Source organism: Saccopteryx leptura, chromosome 1 (genome assembly GCF_036850995.1).
Source record: "Saccopteryx leptura isolate mSacLep1 chromosome 1, mSacLep1_pri_phased_curated, whole genome shotgun sequence".
NCBI lineage: Eukaryota > Metazoa > Chordata > Mammalia > Chiroptera > Emballonuridae > Saccopteryx > Saccopteryx leptura.
This window is the reverse complement of record NC_089503.1, coordinates 137,531,625-137,557,805: the sequence shown is the minus strand read 5'-3', so window position 1 is coordinate 137,557,805 and position 26,181 is coordinate 137,531,625. Positions and strand designations below refer to the sequence as shown.

General features: G+C 36.1%; 1 protein-coding gene across 2 annotated transcripts in view; it reads right to left on the bottom strand.

Annotated features, from left to right (window-relative positions):
- The window catches only part of IPO11 (importin 11), a 231,259-nt gene that overhangs the window by 97,512 nt on the left and 107,566 nt on the right, over positions 1-26,181 (bottom strand). For both annotated transcript variants that reach the window (XM_066375687.1, XM_066375677.1), the window contains exons 22-24: positions 20,021-20,097; positions 8,151-8,230; positions 7,665-7,745 (exon numbers count right to left, since the gene is read on the bottom strand). In XM_066375687.1, the coding sequence (XP_066231784.1) occupies positions 7,665-7,745; positions 8,151-8,230; positions 20,021-20,097 (238 nt within the window). The remainder of the gene's footprint in view (positions 1-7,664; positions 7,746-8,150; positions 8,231-20,020; positions 20,098-26,181) is intronic.

The window sequence follows — 26,181 nt, the reverse complement described above, 5'->3', positions numbered from 1 at the left end:
AACTAGGTAACTATATAATGATATGAGACTCAACAAAAACAGCCAACACTTGGATTAGCTGATTACATACTATGCTAAGCACTGTTTTAAGTATTTTATACACATAACTCGTGTAATGCTCACCTCAACCTAAGAAGCAGGTACCATGTTCATCCCCATTAACCTGCTGTCAGAAATTCACATCGTTGATGTAATAATATGGAACTACTCTAAGAATTAATTAAATAATTAATTTAATTTAATTAAGTTAAAGAAACATGCCTATGGTTTCTTTATCTTTATTCTTTCACTAGACACTTCTTGAATATGTTTCTGGGTTTAGTAATTTTAACAAAACAGAATTTGTACAAAATGTTTTTATCTTTAATGCTTTAATTAATAGTTAAAGATGAAAAAGAAAATTTCGATGGTAGTTTAATCAAGGGACCATTTACAAGGTTGGAAACAGAGTTTCGGAAAGGCAGCAAGATGTGGTGGAGACTGTTAGGCTTAGAACAGGAGAGCCAGCATCCCCCTCGGCCTGCAGAGGAAAGGGTTAGGCAGATTACACAACCCACAGGGAGCTGCTGGGGAAGGGGCATCTGAGGGAAACTGATCTTCAGTAGAGATCGACAACTGACCTGGTAAAATAGAAGAAATAAATGATTCACTCTTCTTCAAGCCAGACCTTCGTTGGTACCCCCATGACCTAAGTAGAAGCAGAAGCCAGGGCGGGGAGTGAGGAGAGCTGCAAAGCAGCAGAGCCAATATTCTAACCACAGCAGTTCTGCTTCAGCCCACAGTGTAGCCTGCTATACCATACTGCCTCTAATTATTTGACAAGAATATAATTTTAAAAAATAGTAAGAAGAAAAGTAAATATTCTCCTTAGGACATAGTCTAAAAACTTGACTCATTTTTCAAATGAATTTTACAATGCCTATTCCATGTGACTTAAAACAAGCTGTCCCTCAACAATTACTTTACTAATAACATTGCAGAAAAACAGAAGAAAAATAAGACACTTTCAAGTCAAACTTTTTCTGGGAAGTATTTAAATGTAAGAAACAACCTCTTTTCTTCATCACTTAGAATATATAAATTATAATTTCACTCAGAGGACTTCAGATAATTCATAGTTACAGACTATTAAAAATCACTTAGTATTACCCTTTACACAATAAATAATAGAATTTAAGCCCAGCATGCACTCAAGAATTGTATAAGTAGCAGAACAGGGTGTGCAAATCAAGACACAGGTCAAGGAGAGAACAGCATTCCAAATGCACTGATAGCATACTTTAGATGGCGTTTCTAACCGATGTAATGATGATCACTATACAACCCTTAACATGAAAAGTACTGATTCCCAGGCTTCCAAATCACTTACATTGTGTGCATTCTTCTCTGAGAAAATAGAACACATATTTACTAAATTTCTGATCACAGAAAAGTTTAGTTTAGTAAAAGAGAAAGATTTCAAGAAAACACACACTGAATAATCTATAAAGATGACAGCAAAATGACATAATCTTCTCTCAAATTTCTAACACTCTCACATTGCCAATCAGTTTTCCTTCAAATACAATGAAGTCTCAAGTTTCAATTTCTTGTTATCTCCAGAGTAAAAATAACCAGTAAGGCAAAAGATGAAGTTAAGGTTGTGCTAGACAGATGATGTTCCTCAGTATAATTATATGACACTACTTCAGTTGGGTAATAGCATAAATGCAATAAAAATTCACAAAAACATTTTTAGTAAATAAGTCAGTTATAATGTTAAAACGTTACAATATTTAACAAAAACTACAATGTTACTTCTAAGCTTTGGAGGTAGAAAACTTTGAGATTAGCATGGTGAGGACTGAGACACCTGGCAGTAGACCAGGTCTCTAGTATCCAGGGTCTCAGCAAGCCACAAACACAGATTCCTGTTATTACCCCAACAAAGCCCATATGCTTCTTGGTAACAGGAGCTTATATTCTCAGCTTTTATCCCCTACTCTAAAAAGGAAATTGAAGAACCTATGAAATTAAAACCAAAGAGTTATGCCATATTTTCACTTTATTTGACTTCTTTTTAGTTTTAAGTTTCTATTTTGATTTCAAATATAAGACAGGAAAACTCAGAGAGTGTGCTGAAGAATGTAGTATGTTTGATAAAGGGGCTTAATATGGGGGGGAAAAATCAGAATCAACCAAAGAACTTTGTATTTCAATTCTTGCTAAAAACCCTTTCTACATTATAGGTCATTCTCTTAAAGCCTAAGGCATTGATACAACTGAATTATCCTTAAATATCAACTTAAACACCAGTAAGATACAATTATTTTAAGAATGAACACTAAGATGAATAGTACTCACCTCCCACCCCCAAATAAATGCAGATGTGCAGTGATCCTGCAATGTACCTTATACTGACAGGCATGAGGGACCTCTGACAACCGTGTCTCCTTTTTGACTGAAAACACCAAGGTCACATGCCAGTTACCTATACTCTTCACCAGTATGTTTACAACTCCAGTCACTGCCATTCTTGCCAACTCAGAGAACAAACTCTTGCCCCTTTTATAAATTAATCCTTCCACATACCCTCTGTATTTGAAATCCAAATCATCTTATCACTTGGAATAATCTTGCCTTCTGTTGGGTGCCTTTCATCTACAAAAACCTACTCAGATCAGGTTCTTCTCATTACCTCTCTGCACACAAAAGCCATCGCTTTACTTTTTTTTTAGTGAGACAGAGAGAGGAACAGATATGGACAGACAGGAAGGAGAGACATGAGAATCATCAATTCTTTGATGTGGCACCTTAGTTGTTCATTGACTGTTTTCTCCTGTGTGCCTCCACTGGGGCGGGGGCAGGTGCGGTGGGAGACCCTATAGTCAAGCCAGTGACCTCTGGCTCAAGCCATTGACCTTGGCTTGATCCCATATCAATGATCCCACACTCAAGCTTGCGAGCCCTACTCAAGCCGGTGACCTGGTAGTTTTGAACCTGGGACTTCTGTGTCCCAATCCAAAGCTCTATCCATTGTGTACCTTCTGGCCATCATTTTACATTTATTTTTAAAGATTTTATTTATTTATTTTTGACAGGACAGGACAGGAGAGGAGAGGCGATATATATATATATATATATATATATATATATATATATATATATATATATATATATATATAGAGAGAGAGAGAGAGAGAGAGAGAGAGAGAGAGAGAGGGAAATGGCAAGAGCAAGAAGCATCAACTCCATATGTGCCCTGACCAACAAGTCCAGAATTTCGAACCAGAGACCTCAGCATTCCAGGTCGACACTTTATCCACTGTGCCACCACAGGTCAGGCTCTAGTTTTACTTTTTAATACTATATTCTTGTTATGAATTGAACTGTGTTCCCCAGAAATGCATGTTAATGTCCTAATCTCAGATACCTGTAAATGTGACCTTATTTTAATACAGGATCTTTGTAGATGTAATGAAGACAGAGTTTAGTCCAGGGGTAGTCAACCTTTTTATACCTACCACCCACTTTTGTATCTCTGTTAGTAGTAAAATTTTCTAACCGTCCACCGGTTCCACAGTAATGGTGATTTATAAAGTAGGAAAGTAACTTGACTTTATAAAGTTTATAAAGCAGAGTTACAACAAGTTAAAGCATATAATAATAATTACTTACCAAGTACTTTATGTCGGATTTTCACTAAATTTGGCAGAATAAATCTTTATAAAACAACTCTTACAGTTAAATCTATCTTTTTATTTATACTTTGATTGCTCCGCTACCACCCACCATGAAAGCTGGAAGGCCCACTAGTGGGCAATAGGGACCAGGTTGACTACCACTGGTTTAGTCCATTACGATTGGTGTCCTTATAAGAAGATAAAAAAGAAATACAGGAGAATATCATGTGACAATGGAGGCAAAATGATACATGTACAAGCCAAGGAAGCCAGAGTCTGCTGGCAACCACCAGAAGCTAAGAGAAAGGCATAGAATAGATTGTCCCCTCTTCAGAGAGGAAGATAAGGAGAGAGGGAGGGAGAAAGGAAAAGCAAGAGGGAGAGAGAGAGCAAGCAATCACGGCCCTGTCAACATCTTGACTTCTAGTTTCCAGAAGCCTGTGAAGGAGATAACTATTATAATTATTATAAATTAATTTCTGTTTATTTAAGCTACCAGGTTATAGTACTTAATGGTAGTCCTAAGATGAATACAGTCCTAAATGATATTGTCAAGCTCCTTTCTTTTCTCATCATTTTTTAATTTAATATTCCAGTAATGTGGCATATGACACCCTCCAATTTACAGATACTAAAGGTTCTAAGTAACACCATTATCCCTACTCTCAATAGACAATCATCACAGTGTTTTCTCTGTTCTTATTCTTGTTCACTTCTTTGTAGTATTTAACACTGTATTAGCCTAACTCACCCTACTACGGTTGCTAAAATTTGCAAATAAAAATACTGTGTTTTTGCCTTACTGGGTAGTGGCACGGTGGATAGAGTGTCAACTTGGGACACTGAGGACCCAGGTTCGAACCCCCGAAGTTGCCAGCTTGAGGGCAGGCTCATTTGGCTTAGCAAGGGATCAGAGTCATGACCCCATGGTCGCTGACCTGAAGTCCAAGGTCCCTTTCTCCCTCTCGAGTAAGGGGTCACTGGCTCAGCTGGAGCCCCCCAGTCAAGGCACAGTTGAGAAAGTAATCAATTAACAATTAAGATGCCACAACAAACTGATGCTTCTCATCTCTCTCCCTTCTTGTCTGTCCCTCTCTCTCCCACTCTCGCTAAAAAAAGAAATAAAAATACCGTGTTTCATCTGGCAACCCTAATCCCTACTACACTTTTAAAACTCAATTTTCCTGAAAACTTTTAAAGTTTTAAAAGTCCTTCTTCCTGAAAAATGTTCTCTGCAAAATGCTGGGTTAGAAGAAAACTATTCTCCCAGAATAACAAACAAATAGCAATGGTTCCCAGTAAAATGTGTTCATGAAAACCACCTGGAGAACTTTTTAAAAAGAAATATTAACATCTTTTGTTCTCAAATTTTAGAGTTCACCAGATGATTTTGAGATACCTCTAATCCAAAACCACTGCTAACCTCAAGAAAGAAATATCTGCCAAAAAGATTCCTGTGGTCAACTGGGCCCAAATTCAAAATCCATGTCCCGTAGTCATTGTCTATGGGTGCCTCTCACACGCGCTGCCTATCAGAGAACAGACGGAGCTGCCCAGCCTCCTGTGCAGTGCTGCTGCCATCTGAGCCAACCCTTAGCAATGAGTTCATGAAATAGGACTGAGACCTTCCCTGTTCAATTGGAACAGGGCAGCCATATAATCATTTGCATCTGTACTGAAATCAGAGCAGCACCACAACAATCAATCAGAACATGTAGGGCCAACCTAATCAGGACAGTACAATTTGGACCAATCAAACTGTACAGATTTGGCATCCTCATTTGCATATAAACAGACCAGTCAGGAACTGGAGGAAGAAACTTCTCTCCATATAATCCAGCCTCTACTTTGTCTCAGTGGAGAGCACTTTCAGCTGCCTTTCCCCGCATGAGCTGTGACAGCAGAGCTGGAACACTTACACTGTAACACTGAATTGCTTCCCTTGAGCAGTTTTACTGGAATAAAGCCTCTCCCTTCACCGCACCCCCGACTGGGGACTCCTGGTAGAAATAAATTGGTAGCAGAGGACTGTGGTTCAAAACACTATTTACATTAACACTGAATATGAGCTGATTGCTCACTTGCCTCCTCCACCCCAACAGAATAAATTACTTAAGACCAGAAACTGTGGCTTTCCTATGACCAATGCTTAATGGGAGAAAGCACTCAATATCAAGGGTTTGTGAAACTATGCTCATGGGCCAAATTCAACCAACTGCATAATATTATAAATAAAGTATTATTGGAATATAACCACACTTATTTATTTACATATTGTCTATGACTGCTATTAATCTAAAACAGAAGACAGAAATAGTTGAGACAGAGACTGTATGGCCCACAAAGCCTAAAACACTTCCTAAATAGTCCTTTACAGAAAAAGTTTGCTGACCCCTGATCTATATGGTAAACAACTAAATAATCAATGATATACCAAATGCAACCCACTTCTTTTTTCAAATACAACCAATTTAATAAGTGAACTTAACAAGCATGTTGCATGGGTACCTGGAGCTCTCTGTGTGCATATGTATGTATGTATAATATAATAAATATCTGGAGAATAGCACATAAAATATTATAATGCTTGAACAAGTCCAAATTGATAATTACTCTGATTAGATATATGTACAGTAGCTATCATATTGGTTAATAAGAAAAAAAGACTTTACCATCTAAACACACTTATACTCATTTTGTCCTGCAAATACACTGTGGATTATTGTTACACTATTCTGATTAGCTAAATATATTTCTTACAATGAATTTCTTTGGGCAAAAACTTCTCATTTCACTGGGGGGAAATCAAATAGTTTTTAGGATCCAAAGCAACACCATGGTTTTCACACAATAAATGCTACTTTGCTATGATAGTACTGTAACACTTCACCAGAGCAGCTCTCATAGTTCATGTAGAACATAGTTAAGACATCAAAAACAAAAAAAGAGTACTTTTAACAGCTATACCCTTTTGCAAAGTCCATAAAATATATGCTCATATATGTATGTATATAATACACACAAATATACATATAAAGATGGATTTTAATATACACTCATGTTTATATGTAAATACATGCATTTATTTGATATTATTTATACCTATTTAATATATAAAAATATACAACTCAAACCTGTTAGTTCTTAATTATACACAATATATAGAGATATATCTTTAAAGGTGTAAAGCATTAAGAATAACTCAGAGCTTATTTAGTTGTTCTTATTTTATTATTTGAGGTATAACTGACATATAACATTATATTAGTTTCAGGTATACAACATAGTGATTTGATATTGGTTCCTACTACTCACAAAAATTACAGGATATTTTATTGCTTCATATTCATTTTGAAATATCCCCTAATTTTTGTGAGCAGTATAGATACAATTCATACAAACGTGGTAATCCTATAGCCAACTCAAATTAAAAGTACCAACTTGTAATGTGAAAATTCTATCCCAAAAGCAGGCTAACAAACAGGAGGTATGAAAGTATAGACTGTCACCAGTCTTTGGATAATTCATAAAAGTTATTAAAGCCTTGCTATACAAAGGGAGGTCTCAGGATGAGGGTACCTTCTTAGAAATATGGTATTTGCATTTTAACATCCTCAGATGATCTGTATAAACAGCCAAATTTGAGACCTCTGGTCCAGAAGGAACAACTGAATAATGCAAAAGAAATTATGGTCTAGACTTCCTCTTCTTTGCTTTGCTAATCATCCAAACCCAAATAAAGAGCCAATTTCACAAAATATAGATGGAACACTTACAACAATAATCATTTAAAAGATAACAATATGGCCCTGGCCAGGTAGCTCAGCTGGTTAGAGCATTATCCTGATACACCAAGGTTGCGGGTTCAATCTCTGGTCAGGGCACATACAAGAAACAACCAATGAGTGCATAAATAAGTGGAACAACAGATTGATGTTTCTTTCTTTCTCTCTCTCAGAAAATCAATTAATAAATAAGTATTTTTTAAAATGATGACAATACCTTGAGCACTTGAACTTGACCTTCTGTAGTAATGTCCTTTAGCAGCTCACAAAAGGACTGACATAGACCTACTGCATATGTCTGCAATTCAATCAAAAGTCAAATTATACATATGAACATATCTGTAATATCAAAAAACACATAATATTCAATTTGAGACTCATAATCTATTTGAGAATTATATACTAAAGTTTCAATTGAAACGTTTTAGGAAAAGTTTAGGGAATAAAAATATAGCTTATTTCCTATGCTGATTTTTATAGAAATATGGGGATATATTTACTCATACAGCATTATTTTCTTGTTAAAAAACCTAATTCATAGAACTGCATCCCATCTTCCTTGCAGTGGGCAATGCTTATAAAATTTTCTCCCAACTTACAATCAAGATCAATCACTTACATTTTGAAACGGTATCTCCTGATTTCAAATGACAAACAAAACAACAATAGAAAATTTTACAGTGCAAAAACTACAACAGCATACCTGTAAAAATTCTGTTGATGATAAAAAGATATAACCATTGATGATCTTAAAGCAGGTTCTGAGATTTTCTGAACTTAGTTCTGCCAAAATAATAAATATTTTTTAAAAGGACAAACTAATTCATTATTCAGTCAGTTTAAATAAAGTGATTTATTTAAGTTACATATATTTCTTTACAAATCTTTTCTGAGTATTATTCAGAAAACTACCATATGGTTACCTATTTAAAAACTGGCCTCAATCTATAACTTAATGCTTTCCCATATAACTCCCACTAATTAAAACAATTCTGAAAATTAAATTCCTCTTTTCTTCTCTCAGAAATAACTACATAACCATATAACCCAATCTTTTAAATCAAAGCACATTTCTAGTGCTAGCACGGCAAACAACATGCAATTGAATCATTTTACCATCACATTTTGACATTTGCTAAATGGGTTCATGCAATAGGCACTATGCTACCCTAGTTATGAAAAGAATCCCCATTAAAACCCCCCAAAATTACAGTGTTTAGATACTCTCAATCTTTGGGTTTTGTTTTTCTCCCCTATAAAAACCTACACATAAAAAAATGTTCTTAAAAAGGTAATGACCAGCCCTGGCCAGTTGGCTCAGTAGTAGAGCATCGGCCTGGCGTGCAGGAGTCCCGAGTTTGATTCCCGGCCAGGACACACAGGAGAAGCGTCCATCTGCTTCTCCACCCCTCCCCCTCTCCTTCCTCTCTGTCTCTCTCTTCCCCTCCCGCAGCCGAGGCTCCATTGGAGCAAAGATGGCCCGAGCACTGAGGACGGCTCTGTGGCCTCTGCCTCAGGCGCTAGAATGGCTCTGGATGCACAGAGCGATGCCCCGGATGGGCAGAGCATCGCCCCCTGGTGGGCATGCTGGGTGGATCCCGGTCGGGCACACGCGGGAGTCTGTCTGACTGCCTCCCCATTTCCAGCTTTGGAAAAATGCAAAAAAAAAAAAGGTAATGACCAGAATAGCACAGGAAAAGGATATTGTTTTTAGCTATTCCTTTTCAAATGCAAAGTAGAAAACTATTTTGTTAAAATTGAGTATGATCAGATGTTCATGCAGCATGCAGTATTATTTTATATGTCTTATCACATATAATAATGATATAATAGAATACTGATTGTGTGTATATAATTATACAGATCAAAACTATCTCAAATTTTCATCTGTATCTAAAACCTGCCATTCTTTATTGCTAATATTTAAAAATTCTATTCACTTGCAATAGAACAGATTAAACATATTTCTACTGGGAAAACATTGGCCTAGGGCCTTGGTTCTTATCTAACTCATATTTTAGCAAAGTGAGAAGACAACTTATTCAGATGAGAATTTCCGATACTCTCACAAGAAAATGACAATCCTAATTCTAGCTCAAAATTTATTTTAAAGGCATCAGTTCACAAACTAGAATTTAACAGATTATTTTAAAATAAGGATGCGGAAAACACAGGAACTGACCAACTAGTTACCATACTAATAAAAAACATAAAAAGAAATAACAAAGGTTGTAATTAAACATTTCTTGCAACAAAAGACAAAACCTCAGCATAAAGAGGTAGGCCTTTCAAGTCGATAAAGTTATCCTTATGAAGAATTCACATTGTCCCCTTTTCTTCAAGGAGAAATCCAGTCAGTCTGGTCTGGACTTGTTCACACTGTTTCACAGAACAACACTAAACAACAGACTGTTTGGGTTCATAAATGAGAAATCAGGATGGCTACATTCCAGGCATGATTTCTAAATCACTGCCATCTAAAATTTTTACAAGATCTACGATGAAGAAAACAATATTTAAGACAGACTGATTTTAAAAAGCATAACATCCACAAATCTTCTTCCTGATATTTTAAAAAATATTCCAAGATCAATTATGCCTCCATCATACCAAGGGTAAGGTTTATTATTTTTTCTGGGCATGATATTATCAGTAAATAATACTAATATTAAATATAGTCCTAAAATGAATAAATTTATCTACCTGACGTATACCAAACACTGCTATGAGTTCCTGGTGACACAAAGAAAAATTACTGTCTGGTCCTAATATCAGAATCATTCAACGAATCTGTATTTATTTTCAGACCCTGTGAATAATTAAAAGCCAAAGGTTTTAAACCAGGGGCAATTCTTCCCCTCTGATGACATCTGGCCATGTCTGGAAATTTTGGTTATCAAAACTGGCACTTAATGGGTTGAGGCTAAGTCTGCATAATATTAAGCTTTCTATAATGTACTGGATAGCCCCACACAAAAAAAGAATTATCTGGCACAAAATGTCAGTAGTGTTCCTACTGAAAACCTCTAATTTAAGTGGTCAATTATTTTCTTCCACATACTGAAAGAGCTCTGAGGCAAATCTGAGGTCCATTAGTTTCTAGTCATGCTGTGTGCACATGATTTGTATCTACCAATCTAATTTTAATTTATATTTCACTCCTTTGTTTTATTTTTGCTTCTATTTTTAATTTATAATTTCAAATGCTACATTTGATTTATACTTTTAAGTTCCTGTAAAGAGGACAAAGAGAATAAATTATTATTATGGTATAGAGAGTCAATGGGAATTTATATTTAACTATTATAGGTAAACTTTTTTGGTTTGGTTTTGTTTTTAACTAGAGAGAGGGAGACAGATAAGGATAGACAGAAAGAAAAATGAGAAGCATTAACTTGTAGTTGTGGCACCTTAGTTGTTCATTGATTGCTTTTTTATATATATTTGCCTTAATGGAGAGGGCTCCAGCTGAGCTAGTTACCCCTTGATCAAGCCAGAAATCTTCTTCTCAAGCCAGCAACCATGAGGTCATGCCTATGATCCCATGCTCAAGCCGGAGACCCCACACTCAAGCTGGATGAGCCTGCGCTCAAGCCGGTGACCGCAGGGTTTTGAACTTGGGACTTCAGCATCCCAAGTGGACACTCTATCCACTGCACCACTGCCTGGTCAGGCTTCTAGGTAATGATTATGTTTGGAAATGCAATTGTAATAGCTTCATCTTCATGAAGGTGGGGGGGAGGCACATGTCCCTTCACAATTAGGTAGTTACCAGTAAAAACCTTTCATCGGTCAAGAAACATTAGTTTGGCATTTGTAACATGTATATGAGCAACTCCGATGTTTATCTTTTAAATAATGAAAATAATAAGTTAGCATTATAAAATAGATATAGGCCTGACCTATAGTGGCGCAGTGGGTAAATGTGTCGACCTGGAACACTGAGGTCGCCAGTTCAAAACCCCGGGCTTGCCTGGTCAAGGCACATGTGAGAGTTGATGCTTTCTGCTCCTCCCCCCTTCTCTCTCTCTGTCTCTCTGTCTCTCTCTCTCTCTGACTCCTCTCTCTAAAAAATAAATAATTAAAATCTAAAAAAAAAAGGATCTTTAAAAAGAAATAGATGTAAAAGATTTTTAAAACAAACCCTTAGAACTAAGTTATTAGATTCAGTTATAACCTTTGGTTCTACTTAAAATATCTCTAGTTCTACTTATATTTAGGGAAAAGAATATAAAATAAATTTTAGCCTTGGATTTATTCATAATTAACAGATCCTATAAATTATTAACTTAAACAGCTAAAAGTGTTTATTATTGTTGGTTTTATAAATTTTAAATGAAAATAAAAAACTTCCTGTAAGTAGCTTTTTATTTAGAAAAAAATAATAGCTACCATATTCTTGAAATATTTTTAAAAATTCACAGCCTAATAAGAAAGAATGCTTTCAATGATAAGAAATATTAATAATTTTGATCTGTACTCTTAACAGATTAAAATAAATAAACTGGTTATATTTCAAAATAAATGTTAAAGCTCAACTGAAAAATATACATGCAAACAGCTCCATGTCAAACACTATCAACTAGTTGGGCAATAATCTAACAAAATAAAAGTAATAGTGATGTTAAAGTATACTAACATGTACAAGTATAATTTAAATTTTTTCTTCAATATTATTAAAGGAAATATACATATAACAATTCATAGAACAAAGTACATATAAGCTTTTGTGTTATGAAACATGTAGGGTTGTATAATTTGAAATACCTATATTTATTGATACTACTTATAAAATATCTTTGAAAATCAAACAGTTTAAATCAAATATCAATGATCATAAGGATTAAATTTCACTCATTCTTGATACAACTAAGTAACAAATTCTATAGAATTTGGGTACTACTTCTTTTTAAATGGCAGTAATGTTAATAGAAATAATAAATATAATTACAAAACACTTAAATAGTGTTTGCTATGGGCCAGATGTTGTTCTAAACACATAAAAGTTCTCATTCTCTCGTAAGAACTATACATCAATTACAAAGCTTTCTATGGTAAAACTGCACTATAGTACCTATTCATCTATATTCAAAATAGTGTCATATGGTTCTAGTAGGGTTAGTCATATGCTTTTTGTTTAAATATCTTCTTTCTTAACTGCAAATCCCCTCTCAATATATTGTAAAACGAGACATGCTGAATTTGGGGTGGAATACAAAGGCAAAATAAAATCCCTATGTAAAATCACCCATATATGAAAATGACTGAATTCTGTTCATGATAAAGTTGATAATGGGTCTGTGCTGAAATTTTCGTTCTTAGGTCAAGTATAAAGAAACACCAGATTACCCAAAATGGCACTGTCTGTGGTCTCCAGTTACTAGGTAGGCGAGAACTAAAAAGGCCTTCACCCGCGTAAAGGGAAATGAAGAGGACATTTCCTATTCTCTTTTTCCGATGTCTTACAGACAAAACTTTTCCTAGCAATAAGTGACTGGTCTATTGCCACCATCTTCACTTTGAACAATTTTTTCCATAATTTTATGCAAATGCTTGATGATAAATAGCACATGACTCTTCATTTGAAAACAGATGGTAATTTTGGTATTATCTGATATCTCATCTATTCTAAAGAATAGAGTACAAGAACAGAAAAACCATAGAAAATGAGAACTAATTATCTAGATACCATGGTCATTCAGCAAATGAGAGTTTTTTTAACCAGCTATAATTTTGTTTTAGTCCACATTTGTAAATACTGTCAAAAGTGAGTCTGCAAGTCTCTGGTGCATCATCAAACCACAGTAATATTTTTGCCTCTAATAAAACTGCTCACTACAAATTAGTTTTTAGAAGAAACAATCTTTAGATATTGCCAAAATAAATATGCCCTTTTTTGTATAGCATTTTCCTATACAAACACTGTCTCCTGACAATATTAAACTATTCAGTTAGTATACCCAAAGTCCTAATGAAGAATTAAAAGATCCTTCATGAATAAGTCTTAAAGAATGGGACTCTGAATGAAAAAATTTAAATAATTTTTACATTCTATAAACAAATGACTTTTAAAAATGGTCATATTTTTCATATTCAAAAAAACCCAAAGGATCAATAAATAGCACTGTACAGAATTCTTAAATAGTCCATCAGTTTAAATGTGAATCTGGGAGGGGAAAAAGATGGCAGCGGAGTAGGCGGACGCACAGACGCCCAGCTCTCACCACCAAACTGGAATATAAATCAATTTAGGACAAATCAGCATGAAAAACCAACTCTGAACTGCAAGAACAGCTCTCAAAAACCAAGGAGCAAAGAAGAAGCCACAACAATCCTGGCAGAGAGCACCTGAACGAAGCGTTCCTCTGCTTACAGGAAGGAAGAGGGGGTTGAGGCTGAGAGCCCTGAGAGGATCTCACAGAGGGAAAAGAGCAGAAACTACTGGCGACCAGGGAGCGAGGTGTGTTGAAAAGACCAGCTTATCTCCCAAGTGGAAAGGACAGGGAGAGGGACAGACTGTGAGGGGTTAAGGAATGCATGAAACGAACTAAAAAAGCTGACTCATCCATGCTGGAGGCGGCCATAGCTGGGGGAGGGACTGAACCTTTCACAAAACGGAGCTGAAGTGCTTCCGGATCAGAGATCTCCAGACATCTATCCAGCTTCAATCAGTGCAACAAGATACAGCTGAAAACAAGAAGTGGGGAGGAGGGGCAGTAACTCATGGTCTCCATGGAGATCTGAGATACACCTCCCCCTACTGAAGCTGAGAAAACACCCTGCCCCCAGTGACATTAGCTGGCTAAAGAGGCCTTCAGAGTCTCAGGTTACACCCACTGCATTCCCGGATACAGTTTCAAGGAAGCCCCCTGCTGAGATCAGTAAACAAGACTATCACCTGTTAAGAAAACAAACAAATCAAGACTTCAAAGCTGGCAAAATACCAAAGAGGATTACAGATAACAGCTGATACCAACCCAAGAAGACCTAGAAATAACACAACTGAAAACTGGAGGCAGACAACACCAAGCCTAGACTCAACCAACTCTACAAATAAAATACCCAAAACAGACGATGAGAAGACAAAGGAGTGCAATCCAAATGAAACCACAAGAGACACCTTCAAGAGATGAACTGAGTGATCTAGAAATAATCAAACTTCCAGATGCGAAGTTCAAAATAATGATTGTAAGGATGCTTAGGGATCTTAGAACAACAATGGATGGTCATTATGAAAACCTAAATAAAGAAATAGCAAGTATAAAAAAGAATCAATCAGAGATGACAAATACAATATCAGAAATAAAGACCACAATGGAAGGAATTAAAAACAGGATAGATAGAGCAGAGGATCGAATCAGCAAGTTAGAGGACAACTGGAATGAAGGCATGAAAGCAGAGAAGAAAAGAGAAAAGAGACTCAAAAAGTCAGAGGAAACTCTTAGAGAGCTCTGTGACAACATGAAGAGAAATAACATCCGCATCATAGGGTTTCCTGAAGAAGAAGAGAAAGAACAAGGGATAGAGACTTTGTTCAATCATATCATAACTGAAAACTTCCCTAAATTAATGCAGGAGAAACTCTCACAAGTTGAAGAAGCACAGAGGACTCCATTAAAGAGAAACCCAAAGAAACCTACACCAAGACACATCATAATTAAAATACCAAAGCTAAGCGATAAAGAGAAAATATTAAAAGCTGCAAAAGAAAAAAAAGTTATCACCTACAAAGGAGCCCCCATAAGGATGACATCTGACTTCTCAACAGAAAAACTTGAGGCCAGAAGGGAATGGCAAGAAATATTCAAAGTAATGCAGAACAAGAACCTACAACCAAGACTACTTTATCCAGCAAGGCTATTGTTTAAAATCGAAGGAGAAATAAAAAGCTTCCCAGACAAAAAACAACTCAAGGAATTCATTACAACCAAACCAATGCTGCAGGAAATGTTAAGGGACCTGTTGTAAACAGATCAAAGTGGGAAAAAAATATAGCAAAAAAGGAATGCACCTTTAAAGAAGAAAATGGCAATAAACAACTACATACCAATAATAACCTTAAATGTAAATGGATTAAATAATCCAATCAAAAGACATAGGGTAGCTGCGCGGATAAGAAAACAGGACTCATACATATGTTGTCTACAAGAGACACACCTTAGAACAAAAGACACACATAGATTGCAGGTAAAAGGATGGAAAAAAAACATTTCATGCAAACGGAAATGAAAAAAAACCTGGGGTAGCCATACTTATATGAGACAATTTGGATTTTAAAACAAAGGATATAGTAAGAGATAAAGAAGGCCACTACATAATGATAAAGGGAGTAATCCAACAGGAAGATATAACTATTATAAATATCTATGCACCTAATATAGGAGCACCCAAATATACAAGGCAGACTTTGATGGATTTAAAAGGCGAGATCAAGAGCAATACTATAATCAAAGGGGATTTCAATACCCCACTAATATCACTAGATAGATCCTCAAGAAAGAAAATTAACAAAGAAACAGCAGACTTATTGGAAACACTAGATCAACTCGTTTTAATAGATATCTTCAGAACCTTTCACCCTAAAGCAGCAGAATATACATTCTTTTCAAGTGCTCATGGTACATTCTCTAGGATAGACCACATGTTAGGGCACAAAAGTGCTCTCAACAAATTGAAGAAGACTGAAATGATATCAAGCACTTTCTCCGATCACAACGGCATGAAACTAGAAATGAATCACAACAGAAAAGCTCAAAAATTCTCAAACACATGGAAACTAAATAGCAGGTTGTTAAATAATGAATGGATTAAGAATGAGATCAAAGAAGAAATAAAAAAATTCCTAGAAACGAATGACAAGGAGCATACAACAACTCAAAATTTATGGGACACAGCGAAAGCAGTGCTGAGAGGGAAGTTCATAGCACTACAGGCACACTTTAAGAAGCTAGAAAAAGCTCAAATAAACAACTTAACCCTGCATCTAAAAGAATTAGAAAAAGAACAGCAAGTAAAGCCCAAATGTAGTAGAAGGAAGGAAATAATAAAGATCAGAGCAGAAATAAATGACATAGAGGCTAAAGAAACAGTACAGAGGATCAATGAAACTAGGAGCTGGTTCTTTGAAAAGGTAAACAAGATTGATGAACCTTTAAGTAGACTCACCAAGAAAAAGAGAGAGAAGACTCAAATAAATAAAATTAGATATGAGAGAGGAGAAATAACAACTGACACAACAGAAATACAAAATATTGTAAGAAAATACTATGAAGAGCTGTATGCCAAAAAACTAGACAACCTAGATGAAATGGACAAATTCCTTGAAACATACAATCTTCCAAAAATCAATCTGGAAGAATCAGAAAACCTAAACAGACCGATTACAACAAATGAGAAATGAGATCGAAACAGTTATCAAAAAACTCCCAACAAAGAAAAGTCCGGGGCCCGATGGCTTCACAACGAAATTCTACCAAATATTCAAAGAGGAACTAACTCCTATACTTCTCAAACTATTTCAAAAAATTCAAGAGGAAGGAAGACTTCCAAGCTCCTTTTATGAAGCGAGCATAATTCTGATTCAAAAACCTGGCAAAGCCAACACAAAGAAAGAAAATTATAGGCCAATATCTCTGATGAATATAGATGCTAAAATCCTCAACAAAATATTACCAACTGGATCCAACAATATATGGAAAAAATCATACACCATGATCAAGTGGGATTTATTCTGGGGAGGCAAGGCTGGTACAATATTCGTAAATCAATCAATGTGATTCATCACATAAACAAAAAGAAGGAGAAAAACCATTTGATAATTTCAATAGATGCAGAAAAAGCATTTGATAAAATCCAGCACCCATTCATGATCAAAACTCTCAGCAAAGTGGGAATATAGGGAACATACCTCAACATGATAAAAGCCATCTATGAGAAACCCACAGCCAACATCATACTCAATGGGCAAAAATTAAAAGCAATCCCCTTAAGATCAGGAACAAGTCAGGGGTGCCCCCTTTCACCACTCTTATTTAACATAGTCCTGGAAGTCCTAGCCACAGCAATCAGACAAGAAGAAGAAATAAAAGGCATTCAAGTTGGAAAAGAAGAAGTAAAACTATCATTATTTGCAGATGATATGATATTGTATATAGAAAACCCTAAAGTCTCAGTCAAAAAGCTACTGGACCTGATAAATGAATTCAGCAAAGTGGCAGGATATAAAATCAATACTCAGAAATCAGAGGCATTTTTATACACCAACAATGAACAGTCAGAAAGAGAAATTAAGGAAACAATCCCCTTCACAATTACAACCAAAAAAATAAAGTACCTAGGAATAAACTTAACCAAGGAGACTAAAGACTTGTACTCGGAAAATTACAAAGCATTGATAAAAGAAATCAAGGAAGATACAAACAAGTGGAAGCATATACCGTGCTCATGGTTAGGAAGAATAAACACCATTAAAATGTCTATATTACCCAAAGCAATCTATAAATTCAATGCAATACCAATTAAAATACCAATGACATACTTCAAAGATATAGACCACATATTCCAAAAATTTATATGGAACCAAAAGAGAACACAAATAGCCTCAGCAATCTTAAAAAAGAAGAATAAAGTGGGGGTATCACACTTCCTGATATCAAGTTATACTGCTCTCGGACATCTCTCGGAGCAATATATTTGCTGATTTATCTCCACGGGGAAGTGAAATAAAAGACAGGATAAACAAATGGGAGTATATCAAACTAAAATGCTTTTGCACAGCTAAAGACAACAAGAACAGAATAAAAAGACAAACTACACAATGGGAGAACATATTTGACAATACGTCTGATAAGGGGTTAATAACCAAAATTTATAAAGAACTTATAAAGCTCAACACCAGGAAGACAAACAATCCAATCCAAAAATGGGCAAAAGAAATGAATACACTTCTCCAAAGAGGACATACAGATGGCCAATAGGCATATGAAAAAATGCTCAACATCACTAATCATTAGAGAAATGCAAATTAAAACCACAATGAGATATCACCTCACACTGGTTAGAATGGCGCTCATCAACAAAACAACACAGAATAAGTGCTGGCAAGGATGTGGAGAAAAGGGAACCCTCCTGCCCTGCTGGTGGGAATGCAGACTGGTGCAGCCACTGTGGAAAACAGTATGGAGATTCCTCAAAAAACTGAAAATCGAACTGCCTTTTGACCCAGCTATCCCACTTTTAGGAATATACCCCAAGGACACCATAGAACGGCTCCAAAAGGAGAAATGCACCCCCATGTTTGTGGCATCATTGTTCACAATAGCGAAGATCTGGAAACAGCCCAAGTGTCCGTCAGAGGACGAGTGGATTAAAAAGCTTTGGTACATATATACTATGGAATACTACTCAGCCATAAGAAATGATGACATCGGATCATTTACAATAACATGGATGAACCTTGATAACATTATACTGAACGAAATAAGTATATCAGAAAAAACTAAGAACTATATGAATCCATACATAGAAGAGACATAAAAATGAGACTCAGAGACATGAACAAGAATGTGATGGCAACTGGGGTGCGGGGAAGGGGGATGGGGTGAAGAAGGAGAGGGGTTGGGGGAGGGGAGGGGCACAAAGAAAATCAGATAGAAGATGACAAGACAATTTAACTTTGGGGGAGGGGTATATAGCACAATCAAATGTCAAAATAATCTAGAGATGTTTTCTCTCAACATATGTACCCTGATTTATCAACGTCACTGCATTAAATTTAATAAATAAATTTAAAAAAATGTGAATCTGAGCTGATAAAATTTCTCACTAAACAGCAACTCTATAGACAAAATATTACTTTTTAAAAATTTAAGATATTATATACTTTGGATGGTAGCTGATATGTAACAGGAGAACAGTAATTTTCTATTTTCATTTATCATCAAAATACATGTTCAGATAAACAAAGAAAAAGCTAATTAGCACTTATCCCAAGTGGATTAAAAGGGGCTATAGCCTACTCTTAACACATTGTTCAGCTCTTTAGTATCATGTACCAAAACTGTTGCTTCAATAACATTAAGCTTCATGATCATAAGTAACACTTCAAACAATAGGATTTTCTAATATTTTCATTATACGTGGTTCACATTACGGTTCCTTGGCTAAAACAGAAATGTATACAGAGCTCATTTGTGAAAAACTGATAGCACAAAAATTCTGTATGTTGTAAAAAAAAAAAAAAGATGGATAAAACAGGGGAATATAGAGAAGCAGCCTTACAGTATAATCTTCTAAATACCATATAGAACTGCTATCAAACTGAAAGTTTACCAGAGTTCAAACTTAATTTGTTATTAGTTTCCGAAGAAACGTTTTGTCTTTATAGTAAAGTTACTGTCTGATCTTTAATAAGCAGAAATGAATTTTAAAACTTATATAAATCATCTAGAAATTATTAAAACACTATCCAACTTATTTGTCAATAGGAAAGACTTTAATCAAAACAGGTCATCAACAATGCCACAAATTATGGCTGCATTCAAAACAGTAGTAAGTTTATGCTTTAATACCTACCAAGAAGTGCTGACATATTCTGAAATATACGAAGCAACTCTGGTGTAATACATGGGCTATTTTCCAAAGTCACTAACCTAGGGAAAAAACAAATTAAATCTATTAACAATACAACCTAAATATTTAAAAAACTGTCCCATGTAAAGGAAGAAAAATAGACAATACAAAGAGTCATAAAATGATCTCTCTTAAAACAGATTACCAAATTCATCAAAATTAAAACCTATCCACAAATCATGTAATATAACACTTCTATATGGCAAAATAATAATATATATGGCAAAAACAGTAAAAAAACATAATAAGTATAATTCTGATAAAGCAAAAGCATGATTATTATAAGTAGTCTGAGAGAAATAAAAATTATTCACTGTTTTTATTTTGTTGATATATTCTTACCACATGTAACTAGCATGTCTCTGTAATGAGAAACTAGGCTAATTGGTAAAAAAAAACTTTGTTAAATATTTAATAAATATGAGCTTATGAGTAAAACATAATAAATATGAACAAGCCAGTATCATTCACAGTAATAACAATCTGGAAAATTAATGTAAAAAAATAAATTATATATGGGATGTGATTTATCACAGAAGTGTGCAATTGGTTTACCTGTTCAAACTATACTCCCCACAAAAAAGAAGTTAAAAAAGAAAAAAACATGATTGTCACAATTATCTGCATAAAAGGGAAGGGGAATCCTATTTAAAATCAAACATTCACTATAAAAACTCTTACCCAAGTATAAATAGAAAGGAACTTCCTTTACCTCATTAGAGAATACTTACCAAACACAGAATACACACCTATCTGATGACTCTATTCTCTAGAAAAACAGAAACACGCCTCAAAGATCATCCTCTACTATTTTGTCTACCTTCACATCTATTAAGAGTATATGAAGAGGTCTCCTTGGAGGGATTAATATGGTAAGCCAAGTAAGTTATTAAAAGACACAAGTGTAGGAGCTAAAAAGTAAAATAGTCTTTCTTCACACAAGATATGACTGACAAAAAAGAGAGAAAATGAAAAAGAATTCATAAAAAATTATTTAAATTACTAAGAGAGTTCATCAAGCCTTCTGAATCTATCAATATACTGTAACTGCCTTCTTCTTCTTCTCACCAGAAGCAGGAGACACAGATGGGCATTTTGTAAACATGATATGATATGAAAACACAGAACACACTTTTCAAGAAGGCTAGCAACAGGTAACTGTAAAGTATCGGTCGTTTACTATCGCAACCCCGTCTGGCATTATGAGAGAGTATCATACTGGAAAATTAGAAGTACAGTTTCCAGTGAATGTATATCACTTTCAAACCATTGTCAAGTAGAAAATTCTTAAATTGAATCATTTATAAGTCAGAACCTACGTATATAAAAATCAGCTGAGGCCCTGGCCGGTTGGCTCAGTGGTAGAGCGTCGCCCTGGCGTGTAGAAGTCCCGAGTTCGATTCCCGGCCAGGGCACACAGGAGAAGCACCCATCTGCTTCTCCACCCCTCCCCCTCTCCTTCCTCTCTGTCTCTCTCTTCCCCTCCCGCAGCCGAGGCTCCATTGGAGCAAAGATGGCCAGGGCGCTGGGGATGGCTCCTTGGCCTCTGCCCCAGGCACTAGAGTGGCTCTGGTCGCAACAGAGCGACGCCCCAGAGGGGCAGAGCATCGCCCCTGGTGGGCGTGCCGGGTGGATCCCGGTCGGGTGCATGCGGGAGTCTGTCTGACTGTCTCTCCCTGTTTCCAGCTTCAGAAAAATACAAAAAAATAAATTAATTAATTTTAAAAAATAAAAATCAGCTGAATATCTATACAGAACCAATACATAAGATTTAAATGGATTTTAGTAGAGTCAGAGTTTCAAAAATCTAGCATCATAAAGATGTTCTCTCGATCCCGGAGAAGCCAGCGGGAGCCCCGGGGAGAGTTCTCTTTTCTTTGTGAAGGGCAGGGTGCCCTGGAATGGGTTCGCCCCGAGAGAGGGGCCCGTGCCTTGGAAAGCGTCGCGGTTAAAAAAAAGAAAAAAGATGTTCTCTCTCTAAACTGTTATACAGAATCAATAAAATTTCAATTCAATTCCAACAGGGCTTTTCCTGGAAATCAGGCCAGATGATTCTAAACCTATATGGAAGGCAAATGAACAAGAACAAAAAAAAATCTCTCAAGGAAACAAGAGCATGGAGGGCGGTAGGGGAAGATACTTGTTTTACCAAATATTATGACTTACAATGAAACCACTGTGATTAATATTGCAAACAGAATAGAAAGCACAAGAAACAGACCTTTTTGCATATGATGAGAGTGGTTCCAAGGATCATTAAGGAAAGGTCTACTCAGTATTTGGGGTGAACCTCTATCTCATACAAAATACAGAAACTAATTTCAAGACATATATGAGAAAGTTGAGACTTTAACAGGTATCAGGAGAACATATTATGGCTTTAAGTTAAAATAAGATTAAAGAAAAATACAGGCCCTGGCCAGTGAGCTCAGGATAGAGCGTTGTCCCAGGTTTGATTCCTGATCAGGGCACACAAGAGAAGCAACCAGCTACTTCTGTCCCCTCTCCCTTGCCCCTTCCTGCAGCCACTGGCTTGATTGGTTCAAGCATTGGCCCCAAGTGCTGAAGATAGCTCAACTGGTCTGAAAGTCAGCCTTAGGCACTGAGGATAGCTCAGTTGATTCAAGCATCAGCCCCAGATGGGGGTTGCCAGGTGGCCAGGGCACATGTGGAAATCTGTAGGTCTCCCCTCCTCTCACAAAAGAAGGAAGGAAGGAAGGAAGAAAGGAAGGAAGGAAGGAAGGAAGGAAGGAAGGAAGGAAGGAAGGAAGGAAGGGAGGGAGGAAGGAAGCAAAGAGGAAGGGAGGAAAGAGGAAGGAAGGAAGGAAGGAAGGAAGGAAGGAAGGAAGGAAGGAAGGAAGGAAGGAAGGGAGGGAGGGAGGGAGGGAGGGAGGGAGGGAGAGAGGGAAGGAAGGAAGGAAGGAAGACTATATTAAATTAACAACTATTGTAAATCAAAAGATTCTCCAAAAAAGCTGAAAATAAGTCAAATACTGAGAAAACTGTTTTCAAGAGCTATAACTGACAGAGAAATAGTACTCAAACGAGTAATATCCAAGAGAAGTTAATAAGAGAAAAATGTATAGAACACATGAACAAGCAGTTCAAGAATAAGATATAAAGTTGGCAATAAACTTGACTACAAAATTATAAAAGATATGCAGCTTCATAAGTAAGCAGGAAAATGTAAATTTTGTGAAAACGTACAATTATACCCCCAGAAGATTAGCTGAACTTTAAGTCTGACATAACACATATAGGCAAAACTGTAGAACAATGGTGATAGAAGTTGTCAGGTTGGTATAATTACTTTGGAAAATAATTATTATCTGGTAAAGTTGAATATGTATACACATATAAACCTATGACCAAGCAATTCACACAAGATATGACTGACAAAAGAGAAAATGAAAAAGAATTCATAAACAAATTATTCAAATTTATATACAGTGTGTCTGTCCGTAAAGTCATGGTGCACTTTTGACCGGTCACAGGAAAGCAAAAGACGATAGAAATGTGAAATCTGCACCAAATAAAAGGAAAACCCTCCCGGTTTCTGTAAGATGATGTGGCAGCATGTGCGCATGCGCAGATGATGATGTAACACCGTGTATACAACGGAGCAGCCCACGGCCATGCCAGTCAAGATGTGGATGGTACAGAGGAAAGTTCAGTGTGTTCTGTGGCTCACTAAATTAGAATCTGTGACCAAAGTGCAACGTGAATATCGGCGCGTTTATAACAAAGCGCCACCACATAGGAATAACATTACTTGGTGAGATAAGCAGTTGAAGGAAACCGGCAGTTTGGTGGAGAAACCCCGTTCTGGTAGGCCATCAGTCAGTGGCGAGTCTGTAGAGGCTATACGGGATAGCTACCTAAGGAGCCCTAAAAATCTGTGCATGAGCCCACATTGAACTGCACTGAATAGGTATGAAACTGGGAGAGTTTTCCTTTTATTTGGTGCAGATTTCACATTTCTATTGTCTTTTGTTGCTTTCCTGTGACCGGTCAAAAGTGCACCATGACTTTACAGACACACTGTAGTGCATAAGGTCTCTTATATTTGTACTAGGCATCCTGTACAAGGATGTTCAGAGTCACATTATGTGAACATCAAACAAAATACAAATGAGTAAATTACTTCTGTTACATTAACACCATTAAATTCATCAATATGGGTAAATTCCAAAATAGGGAGACAAAAAAAGCAAGTGAGAACACATATAATACAATTAATATAAAACTATAATATATTTAGAGATACACACATATGTGATTTCATAACCATTAACATTTAAGAAAGAAACGAAGTAATGAAAACAGAAAGAGCTGGTGCACTGGGCTATGCCTGCCATGAAAACAGAGGCTTCCACAAACATGCCACACATGGGCTTCAGACATTCCCACTGTTCCATGTCTCAACTAGGTATGGAAAACAAATTTTCATTTTATGTAAGTTATAAACAAATACAAATAATACAAGCTCCATTTTTTTTTGTATCTATGAACTATTTCACAAACTTTAAATGATAAAATCAATGTGCGGGGGTGAGGGGCAAAAGGAGAAAACAGCCATATATAAAAAGAAGCATTTCCGAAGCACACAGCAATGGTAACTTTAGACACCTTACCCTGATCAACAATAAAAAAATTTTGATTCAACTTTTAAAGAATAAAACTTCACAAAGGACAAAAAAAATTTATCCTTTTCACCCTTAATATATAATCAAGAAAACAAAAGAAAAACTATAATTCTGCAACTCACTCACAGGATTTCACTGAGAAAAAAACTGAAGGGCATATACTCAAACCCAGAAGATGTTTTCAAAAACCTCTTTGTCAATGGGTCCATATTAAGATTCTACCTAAAGTGTGGTCCTTCCCTCCCAATGTCATTAACCTAATTAGAAGAGGCCATTCAGGTCACTGTTATGCTCACTTCCTATGTTTCCACAGTATAGATCACATTATTAAGAAGAGAAAAAAATAATATTAAAGAATTTAAACTACTTAAAAATAAAATGACATGGTATGTAACTCCAGATGAAACATAAAATAACTTGGAAAAGAGAGCAAGTGAGGCAAACAAAATCTAAAAACTAAATTCTTTACCATCAGGGGAAGGGAAAGTTACTATTTTTATGAATAATCAGACAAAGCTATATGTACCATCTTTGACTAGAGAAATGTAAAATTAAATATTACCCTCCCATAAAAATATAGAAAAGAGTACAAAGTAAAAAAAATATCAATTCAACAAATAAATGTAAGAACACTGAAATTCTTTTTGAAGTAAACATCTCTGATTATGTTAAAATATAAATATAAAAGTCTTCTCTGTGTGAAAGACATAACTTTAAACAGAAAGCTAAAATGTAAAGAGTTAAGTCAAATCTAAGCAAAGCAAACCATATGACAATATTAACATTAGATAAAATTTAAATGCAAAAGAATTAAAAGAAAATTAATCAATGCATACATATATCACAAGATAATTCATAAAAATATTTAAAATTTTAAAAACTATATTAAGTCTTTTAACAATACACAAAAGTATCAAAATTTTATGCAGTGAATAGTTTTGTTTTTTTTTAGATTTTTTGTATTTTTCTGAAGCTAGAAACCGGGAGAGACAATCAGACAGACTCCTGCATGCGCCCGACTGGGATCCACCCGGCATGCCCACCAGGGGGCGACACTCTGCCCACCAGGGGGCGATGATCTGCCCCTCCGGGGCGTCGCTCTGTTGCGACCAGAGCCACTCTAGCGCATGGGGCAGAGGCCAAGGAGCCATCCCCAGCACCTGGGCCATCTTTGCTCCAATGGAGCCTCGGCTGCGGGAGAGGAAGAGAGAGACAGAGAGGAAGGAGAGGGGGAGGGGTGGAGAAGCAAATGGGCACTTCTCCTGTGTGCCCTGGCCGGGAATCGAACCCGGGACTTCTACACGCCAGGCCGACGCTCTACCACTGAGCCAACCGGCCAGGGCCATGAATAATATTTTTTAAAACTTACAGATATAATGTAGACATAAAAAAGGGAGATTGACACAATGAAAATTGAGTGGGATACTTTAATTAGATAAAAAAGCAAAATATTAATGT